Source organism: Chiloscyllium plagiosum, chromosome 3, assembly GCF_004010195.1.
Source record: "Chiloscyllium plagiosum isolate BGI_BamShark_2017 chromosome 3, ASM401019v2, whole genome shotgun sequence".
Taxonomy (NCBI): Eukaryota; Metazoa; Chordata; class Chondrichthyes; order Orectolobiformes; family Hemiscylliidae; genus Chiloscyllium; species Chiloscyllium plagiosum.
The window spans coordinates 74,243,905-74,254,842 of NC_057712.1; the positions used below are offsets into that span (position 1 = coordinate 74,243,905).

A 10,938-nucleotide genomic window follows, 5' to 3' on the forward strand; every position below is an offset into this window, starting at 1 on the left:
TAAGTAATCTAATCTAATCTAATCTAATCCTTAGTTACAGGATAGAGAAAGGAAGAAAAAAGTTGCATCACAGCAATACACAGTACAACCATAGGTCAGAAAAAAAAAAGACAAAAAAAAGACAAATATCACAGTCTCTCTCCAAAGGCTCTCCACAGCAGGGCACCTCCATGTGGTCTGAACGCTGGCTACTGCCATGCTCTACAATGGGCTATCTCCATTTCCACACCGGGCCGCTGCCCCCTGTTCTGGTCACTGCTGTCCCTGCTCCTGTCTCTGGCATCTCCACCGACCTCACTTCAGAGGCCGGGGCTGGGTGTCCGAGGCTGAGAGACAGGAGAGAATGAGAAAGAAAAAGAAAAAGTTGAAACCAAACAGGTGGAGCGGAGGAGCTCCGGCTAAAGCCTCCTACTCCACTGCCATCTTACCAGAGTTTGTGAACAAGACAACAGAGAATGCATTTCATTCCTGATGAAGGACTTTTGCCCGAAATGTTGATTTTCCTGCCCCTCAGATGCTGCCTGACCTGCTGTGCTTTTCCAGCACCACTCTAATCTAGACTCTGATTTCCAGCATCTGCAGTCCTCACTTTTGCATTTCAAAAGGGTACTTCGTGAGCTGTAAAGCACTTTGACCTAACTGGAAGTCATTGCTTTATAAATGCAAGCTCTCTTGTTTATTTTTCTTGAGTCTTTTATTAATCATTCAAAAGTCAAGGTGAAAACAATGACTGTTTATTAATGAGGGAACAGATAAACATCTAAAATAAATCTTAACACAACAGGGCTTGACTCAGCATCCTTCTGTCTCACAAGTAAGCAACAGGAGTCAGCAATAATTTGAACACTTCAGCAGTACCTACCATTAATTCCCTGAATATAACTCATTTTCAGAAGGATTTGTGAATGATCCACAGGAACAGTTTAACATCATCACTCTGTCCCACTCCTTTATTCATCCCATTAGATTGGAATGATCAGTCCATCCGGCTTATCCACGCACTGATTTTCTCCTTTCCTCCTTCTGCCTCTAGACCTAGCTACAGGCAGGGAATTAAATCTTTCTAGTTTTCAGTATGAATCATACCTAAATGCTTCCTGAAATATGACACATGCCAAAGTTTCTCAAACTTCATTCACAACGTAGTACAAGTAGGTGTTCCAGGTGTTCAATAAAAGGTAGTGAGTAGCACTCTAAAAAAATGAGCAGTGTTTTGCTCAAAGTGCCAGACTGAGGTTTGAACACTGTCCTATCGGTCGTCACGGCCTTGCCACCTTTTGATTTGATGATTGGTTAGAAAATATAAAACAACCTGTTAGAGTCATAGAGTTGTACAGCTAGAAAACATACCCACTGGTCCAACTTGTTCATGCCGACAAGATATCTGATATTAATCTAGTGCCATTTGCCAGCATTTGGCACATATCCATCGAAGACCTTTCTATTCATACACCAATCTAAATGCCTTATAAATGTTGTAATTGCACCCACCTCCACCACTTCCTCTGGCAGTCCATTCCACACACACAACATCCTCTGCATGAAAAGGTTGCCCCTCGGGTCCATTTTATATCTTTTCCCCTCTCACCCTAACCTATGCCTTCCCCTAGCCTGGGGAATAAGGCCTTGGCTATTCACCCCACCCCTCATGATTTTATAAACCTCTATAAGGTTACCCCTCAGCTTCTGACACTCCAGGGATATTACAACACATTTGTGGAGCAGTGGGACTTGAACCTGGGTCTCCAGGCTTAGAGGCAGTGACACTATTATTGTACCACAAAGATCATTTGGTAAACATGAATAAATTAATCTCTAATGCTGGATTTTCAGTTACATTATCTGTTTTTCTATGATGTTCTAAAAGTGAGATTCTGAAAATAACAGAAGGACAGATTAACTTTTTGAGGAGGTCGAATCTTGCTGGTGTATGATGCCCCAGGTTCCAAACAATCAACATAAGAGGTTCTCACGTTTGTGACAGCCTAGACAACAATGGTCAGCAGGTTTTTCTCAACCAGGACAACACCAAATATCAATAGATATCATTGTCCAACTGGAATCAGTGTTGGTAAATAGGGCAGAAACCACAAGTCCACCAACTTGTCAATGTTCTTTCAACATTCCACACTGACGTCCTCACATTTTATGATTCTTTTAGGATTTGTACTTTGAAATTGGCCCAGCACACTGGCTGGGTTTGGGAGGGGGGTAAGCTCTTTGGAGGCTCAGTGCAGACTCGATGGGCTGAAGAGACTCTTTCTGTACTCCACGGCTTATGCCCGAAACGTCGATTCTCCTGTTCCCTGGATGCTGCCTGACCTGCTGCGCTTTTCCAGCAACACATTTTCAGCTCGAATTCTATGATTAGCCTTGCAATTGCGGAGATTATCCTTACAACCTTTGTTAGAAGAAGGTTGAAATGTTTGCAATCCTCCAGGCCTCCGGCTCCTTCCTCGAGTCCAGGGAAGACTGAAAGATTGTGGCCAGTGACTCTACAATTTTTACTCTCACTTCCTTCAATCTCCTTGGACGCATCTCATCCAACACTGGTGTCTTACCAACATTAAGTACCAACAACCTATCGAGAAGTCTTCCTTGTAAACTTTGAACCTTCTCTGTCACCATGGCCTGGGCAACATCCTCGTCTTTTGTGAAGACAGATACCAAGTATTCATTTAACACCTGAACTCTGGCAGCTGCCTTCATGTGTTAATCTTCTTATTGGTTTTGAAGAAGGGTCACTGGACTTGGAACATTAACTCTTTTTTTCTCTCGACAGATGCTGCCAGACCTGCTGAGTTTCTCCAGTTATTTCTACTTTCATTCCTTTTTTTCAGTGTTTGATATTCTCCATTCCTCCTTTAACCACTCCTACTGTTTCTGTGCCGATAGAAGATGAAGGTATTTCCCTTTAGGTTAGCTGCTAGTTTTCTCCCATAATTCCTCTTTGCTTCTCTTATTTGGTTTTCCACCTTCTCCCTAAACCTTCAGTATTCCCGTTGATTCTCAATTGTATTTCCAGCTTTACACTGGTCATAATCAAGCATTTTCTTTCTCCTGTTAATTTCTACCTCCTTTGTCATCCAGGGAATTCTGGATTTGTTTATCCTACCTTTTCCATTAGAGGGAATATATTTCACTGTATCTGAACTGTTGCTTTTTACAGGTAGCCCATTGTTCTGTTATAGTTTTTCCTGGCAACCTCTTGCTCTAGTCAATCCTGCTCAAATCTTCTTACTCCATTAGAGTCAGCTCTCATAGAGTCATAGAGATGTACAGCATGGAAACAGACCCTTCAGTCCAATCCCTCCATGCTGACCAGATATCCCAACCCAATCTAGTCCCTCCTGCCAGCACCCGGCCCATATCCATCCAGACCCTTCCTATTCATATACCCATCCAAATGCCTCTTAAATGTTGCAATTGTACCAGCCTCCACCACATCCTCTGGCAGCTCATTCCATACACGTACTACCCTCTGCGTGAAAACATTGCCCCGTAGGTCTCTTTTCTGTCTTTCCCCTCTCACCCTAAACCTATGTCCTCTAGTTCTGGACTCCCTGACCCCTATTTATCCTATCCTATCTACCTGCGACTCCACTTTCAAGGAGCTATGAACCTGTAGTCCAAGGTCTCTTTGTTCAGCACACTCCTTATAACCTTACCATCAAGTATATAAGTCCTGCTAAGATTTGCTTTTCCAAAATGCAGCAACTCACATTTATATAAATTAAACTCCATCTGCCATTTCTCAGCACATTGGCCCATCTGATCAAGATCCCGTTGTAATCTGAGGTCACCTTCTTTGCTGTCCACTACACCTCCAATTTCGATGTCATCTGCAAACTTACTAACTATACCTCTTATGCTCACATCCACATAATTTATTTAACTGATGAAAAGTAGTGGACCTAGCACCAATCCTCCAGCTCCAATCCTCCAGAATTTTCCTTATTCCTCCTCACTGCTTGTACAAAATAGAATTCAATGCCTTAGGTCCCTGATGCTAAATATGAGAAACTGATTTTTACATTATTGATCATTGAAAGAACAGCTGATCTTTGCAGTTGAGCCAAGAATAAATGCTTAGCCAATAAAGTGGAACACAACAAATGACTTTACATAAGCAAAATATTGCAGATGTTGAAAATCTAAAACACGATCAGAAAAAGTGATAAGTATTCATCAGGTCTGGTGACACTGGTGATGGTAAACAGAATTAACACTTCTGGTTGATGGCCTTTCATCAGAACTGGGAAAAGTATGAAATGTCTGTTTCCATGCTGTACATCTCTATGACAGATTAAGATGTGGAGAATTGGAAGAAGGGTTTTTAAAAAGGGCAGATCGGTAATAGGATGGAGGGCAGGAAAGACTACATATAACAAATAGTTTCATACAAGAACTGGTATTAGAACAGACAAGCATGACAAACACAGTCCAGTGACAAGGGCAGGGTAATGATTTGGTGACTGGAATAATATGGTAATTTAGAGAACATGCATCTTGAAATTAACAGAAATCTTCAATAAAATTAATCACGAAGCCATCAGATTCCGAGTAAAATCCTTACTCATTCATTCTTTTCCTTCAGGGAAGCCAATCTGCCTTTCCAGATCTATACATGAATTTAGTCCCTCACTAATCTCCTTAACTTTTGACTTGATCTCTGAAAGCCAACACCACCTTCTCAGGGGAAATATGGGTGGACAATACATGCCAGCTTTGCTAACAACATCCACTATGCAAAAATGAACGTATTGAAAAAAGATTTCAATGCTGACAAAGGGTCACCAATCCGAAAGGTTAACTTAGTTTCTCTCTTCGTAGATGTTGCCAGATGTGTTGAGCATTCACAGTTTTTACTTTTCAATTTGAAGAAATTACAGTAATTTGTTTTTATATCAGATTCGAAAATACCCACTTCATAGTTTTCCACACATTTGCTTCAAAAGGCAGACAATTAACTACACGCTGATGAGCAAAGAAAACAGCCGGGCCTGTTGATTCAAAGTGTTCGCTGACTAATGGGAGGTGGGGGTTGGGTAGAAGCTAATAACAGTTAATTATCAAATTGAAGTAAGTGTAAAGTATTAGGTGAATATGCCAAATGCTCATTCTGACATGCATTGAGTCTGACTGAGTCATAAATCACTGTTTATTAAACACAGTTGGATACATTTGATTCGGTTCAATTCTACAGTCACTTTTTCTCCAGGCTGAAAAGCGATATGAATAAATTTAGATTAGATTAGATTACTTAGAGTGTGGAAACAGGCTCTTCAGCCCAACAAGTCCACACTGACCCGCCAAAGCACCACCCACCCAGACCCATTCCCCTAACACGAAGGGCAATTTAGCATAGCCAATTCACCTAACCTGCACATTTTTGGATTGTGGGAGGAAACCGGAGCACCTGGAGGAAACCCATGCAGACACGGGGAGAATGTACAAACTCCATACAGAGAGTCGCCTGAGGCAGGAATTGAACCCAGGTCTCTGGCACTGTGAGGCAGCAGTCCTAACCACTGTGCCACCGTGCTGCCCACAAACTTCAATTTGAGAAAAATTTGTAAAATCAAGAACAGTCTAGCTTTAAGAGGGAATACATGTCAAAGCATGAATATAAAAACAGCCTGTTTTTGGGTGGAAACAAAAAGTTATGTGTTTCCTTAAATTTGTTGTGTTCCACTTTATTGGCTAAGCATTTATTCTTGGCTCAACTGACTGACAAATAATTTTAAAAGTACCAAGTTGAGTGTTGCTGTAAGCCTAGAAAAGTGGTAAAATAAGTCCCTTTTCCACTTTTTAACACTTCTGTATTAAAGAGCTATGCCCATGCAAATGCAGATCAATCTAACAGTTTACCTGTTTTGGGTTTGTGCATAATATTTCTCTAATAAATGGCCATGTGTATATGGTTGTAACTTTTCACAAGATGGGAGAAATCCTCACTTTAGTAAATCAATAATGAAACACAGTCAAGTTCTCTGCAGCATCTGACTGGCTGCAAAATATAGGTGGTTATTGACGTAGGTGATGAGAAAGGGCACAAAGAATCGCAGCTTTCTCTGATTTTTTGCACCTAACCTCCAATGCATAATCCATCCATCAACAGACTCAGTGCAGCAAACCATACAAAGTGCATCGGAGTGAATCATAGCTGAAGCCCTTTTTACAACAGTAGCTGCCATATTACAGTCAGTAAACACAGTTCAAATCTCCCAAAGCCACTAAGTTATAAAGCTACTGGGTGAAGGCAAGAGTACAAATTAAGTTGGTGCCTAGTGGGTAAGAGGATTGTTTGCCAGGTAGGCAACAAAGAGACGTGGTAGGTGGTTGTGGGGGTATAGGGCAGATAAATTGTTGAGGTGAAAGGTGACAGATTAAGGGGGTAAGTGAGGGTGTCAGATGGGTATTAGATTAGATTAGATTTGGATTAGATTCCCTACAGTGTGGAAACAGGCCCTTCAACCAACAAGTCCACACCAACCCTCCGAAAAGTAAACCACCCGGATCTATTCCCCTACCCTATATTTACCCCTGACTAATGCACCTAACACTACTGAGAATTTAGCATGGCCAATTCACCTGATCTGCACATCTTTGGACTGTGGGAGGAAACCGGAGCACCCGGAGGAAACCCATGCAGACACTGGGAGAATGTCTGTGTGGAGTTTGCACAGTCGTTTGAGGTGAGAATTGAACCCGGGTACCAGGTGCTGTGAGGCAACAGTGCTAACCTCTGAGCCTCTGTGGGTATATTGGAAGGTAGGTGGGTGAATGGAGAGGGTGGTATGGGTTATAGTGGGGAGCACAGGGAGATGAGAAGCAGGAAGGTCTGGGTGAATGAAAGGACTGGGGTGGTCAATTTTGTATAGTTACTCAGAAATCTGCACAGATTTTAATTTCACCATCATTTCCTGGGTAACTGGATAACTCTGACCATTAACACGGAGTTGGAATCTTTTTGGAAGGTTCCATACGCCGGGTAATTGCCCACTGAAAGTTTAAATTTCCCAGACAATTACTATATAGGTCAGCAAGTTGGGGATTTCCAAGGAATTTATAATGTACCTTCCAAGGTAGTTCCAATCCTCAACTATGTGCAAACTGGAAGTCAGAATAAACATTTTGCATGGACAGTGGTTAGAATGTGGAATTTTCAAACACAAGGAGAAGCCAAGGTGAACAGCACAGATGGCATTTAAGGACAAACTAGAAAAGCAAATGAGACAGAATGGAACAGAAGGACATCTTGACAGATTGAGGAAGAGTGGAAAGAAGCTCATGTGGAGCATAAGCTCCTGGACTAATGTCTGTTTTTTACATTGACAATAATACTCTATAAAAAGGAGATCTGGAAAACAAGTACAGATGCAAATAATGCATTTGCCACAGGACCATATATGAAATTTACTTTCTAAATGATTTAATAATGTAAAATATAACCTACTAGGTGTCACAAGCTTCACTCTGTTCCAAACATTTCAAAGTAGTCAAGCGCAAAATACTGCAAGATTAGTCAAGCTATTTTCGTCAGGCAAACAGCCAGCAGTTAAAAGTCTGCATGAACCTCATCATGGGATCAAATGGAATTAAGTCATAATTCCAATGAAAACAGATGTTTTATCTCACGTGAGCTTGAGTTACTGCCAGAGGTGAGTTTGGGATAAAGTCACAGCCACCTTAAAACCCAAATTAATCACATCATAGATGTTTCGAAGAACAAGGAGCATTTCACATGCAGATTCCATTCGAACCACACTGATCGAGTTAGGTTTCTTTTTGCAGTCAGGCATTAAACCATTAGCTGTCTGGGTGCCTCAGTCCACACTTTGCCCGCATTAAGCATTTATTTTTACAAAATGCTTAATGTTTTGATTTCCTGGTTATTGAGAACAAATGTCTTGATATTCAAGAGGGAAAAAAGGCTCTATAACTGAAAGTTTCCTATTTGCTTTACTGTTGTGTGTGCCATTAGGAACTTCCTAAAAGGAACTACAAGGCAATTGGGTTAGTATTACACAAGGTTGATCATCATGCTAAATATTCTGCTTTTGCATTTTTCACACAAGACTAAATTTAACTGAGTAATTTTAATTGAATTGATGACCAAGGACATGTTATTCTCTACCTGTGAGGGAGAATCAAAAATGAGGTGGGCATCAACAGATGTTTCCAATGCTTGACACATCACAATTAGATGCTAACAGTTGAACTGTGCATGCTAACCTGCTTACAACACGGAATTAAAACAAAACGCAGGTTTTGGGTCATATAGGATTTGCTTGATTGCTGGAAGCTCTTGCAGTGATCCTGAGCAAGCACTGGTAAAAAGAATAAACTCCAACAATACTCATTTGGCTCCAGATTCAGCTCGGTGCAGGCATCTCTTACTTTAAAACATTGGTTATCTAAACAATGAACAATTAAAAATAAAAACCCATTGAAGTCTTCACTCCATTTTTGCAAACCTACTCCAGTCTGAATTTGTAAGTAATTGTTCTTCAGTGAAGTCAATTAATACCTCACTTGAATCAACTGCTTCAGGACAGGCTTGTCATTTACTGGATTTGAACAATTACAGTCATAATCTTACCACATTCAGTTATTGAAGATGATGTTTTTTTGAAGATTTTGAGGTAATCAGAGGTACACTGCAAATCTAGGTCTCCAAATTTGACAAAAATGTTCTTTCCTTCAGGCACTTGGATTTGCCACTCACACAAGGTATGGTTTGGGTAGGTTCCAGGATAATTCCTTGATGTCAACGTCCCACTGTCAGGGCCTAACAGCGTGTGACCACATCCATCTCCTGTTAAAACAGGTCATCAGTCAAAAAATGAAATACTTGACATTGTGTGTTCTTTTCTAGATTTTGGTAGACTTTATTTTTCTCTAAATACTAATCTATTTAAAGGTCATTTAGCATGCAGTCAAAAATCAAACTTCATCCACTTTGTATCCTGGGGCAAAGGAGGGACTGGAATGACATTTAAGTGAGCTATTCAAAAGCATTTTAATAATAAATTATATATAACATGATTCTTAATTGGTGGATAATACAGTACAAAAAGTGCTATCACAAAAAAAAATTAGGAAGAAACCTCTTCAATCTAAACTCTATCCAAGTTCACCGAAAAAAGGTAGCTTCCATTGAAAGCAATGCACCTCCCCGAACTGAATCTCAGTTGGAATGATTGCATGGAATATTTGGGAATACTGGTAGTTCCCTTATAATGTTATAGTTGCGTTCTAGCAAAACCTAGCTTAATTTAAAACAAAAAAAAATCACTTAATAGAAATAATGGGGCTTTGGGAAAATTGGGGTTGGGGCAGACCAGCAACAAATATCACGCACAATTGCTCAAAAATCACCCAAAAGTCTAACACAAAGTGTAGCACAGTCTGAAATGAAGGTTGAAATCATATTTATTAATAAAACAAAAAGTAAATTTAACACAGTACATTTAAAAAAAGTAAGAAAGCTGCTCTCTGTACAGTACCTCTCACAGAAAGCTGCTCTGTTGGCAGCTGACATTGGTGCATGCACAGAATGAAGCACACAAACCCAACCCCGCTGGAATTATGCTGCTGTGAACGGAGGTAAATGTTCCAGAAAATACCGCTCCCTAATTCTTCAGCAATGTTATAGCTGAAACAGGCAGCCAAAACGCACATTATCCCAGAACTATCTGTAGTGTATTCATGTTTAACAATCTACTTTTGTACCCACTGGTGCCCACACCAGAAATGGAATGGGTTTCCCCAAAATTCCCCACAACTAAAATGACCAATTTCCCTCAACATACGCTGTTAACCACTAAAAGCCGGGTGAGAAACCTAACTTGAATAAATCAAATACTTGATGCCAAAACTATTAATTAATCTTACTACAAAAGAAGTACAAGCTGAGGCAAGTTAAATCAAAATCATAGCAGATCCAAATATTTCAAACAGTTCACTCAGATAAAAGTAAGAATGTGTTTGCAGTTCTTAAGTGTACTTTTCTCTAAATCCTTGTTGAAGTAGTTTTTCACGTACATGGCACCACTGCTCCACAGAATTCTAAATTAGTATATACCCTGGGAATAAAGTTGCACTGAATGAAAACAGTGAGAGGCAACAGTAATGTAATAATATCCTGTCCAAGTTACCCCTCTCACTTATAATTTTAAAACTGTTCTTTGCTTATTCCTATTTTATATGTGTTATTGGTAATCAATACAATAATTTAGCAATTTGGGAAGCAGGGTCGGTTGGTGTTCGAACTCTGCAATAGAGTCTAAGAAGCTGGGATACATTGCATCAGACCTACAGCACATTCACTGGCAGGAAACATGTTATTTCTAATGACAAATTTACAAAAGCAGTTTAGAAACATGTAAGTACATAACAGAAAAATGTAATAAGAACTTTGCAGCAGGAAAAAAAAAGCTTGGTAAACAGGACGTGGTATGGACGCAAGATTTGTTGAAAACAAGAAAGAATAGACAATAGACAATAGGTGCAGGAGTAGGCCATTCAGCCCTTCAAGCCTGCACCGCCATTCAATATGATCATGGCTGATCATTCCTAATCAGGATCCTCTTCCTGCCTTATCTCCATAACCCTTGATTCCACTATCTTTGAGAGTTCTATCCAACTCTTTCTTAAATGAATCCAGAGACTGGGCCTCCACTGCCCTCTGGGGAAGAGCATTCCACACAGCCACCACTCTCTGGGTGAACAAGTTTCTCCTCATCTCTGTCCTAAATGATCTACCCCGTATTTTTAAGCTGTGTCCTCAGGTTCGGTACTCACCCATCAGCGGAAACATGTTTCCTGCCTCCAGAGTGTCCAATCCTTTAATAATCTTATACGTCTCAATCAGATCCCCTCTCAATCTTCGAAACTCAAGGGTATACAAGCCCAGTCACTCCAATCTTTCAG

At 40.4% G+C, this 10,938-nt stretch overlaps 1 protein-coding gene across 1 annotated transcript in view; it reads right to left on the reverse strand.

Moving 5' to 3' along the window:
* Positions 1-10,938, reverse strand: part of dcbld1 (discoidin, CUB and LCCL domain containing 1) — a 101,700-nt gene that overhangs the window by 65,563 nt on the left and 25,199 nt on the right. The window contains exon 2 of the mRNA XM_043675087.1: positions 8,606-8,821. Within this exon, the coding sequence (XP_043531022.1) occupies positions 8,606-8,821 (216 nt within the window). The remainder of the gene's footprint in view (positions 1-8,605; positions 8,822-10,938) is intronic.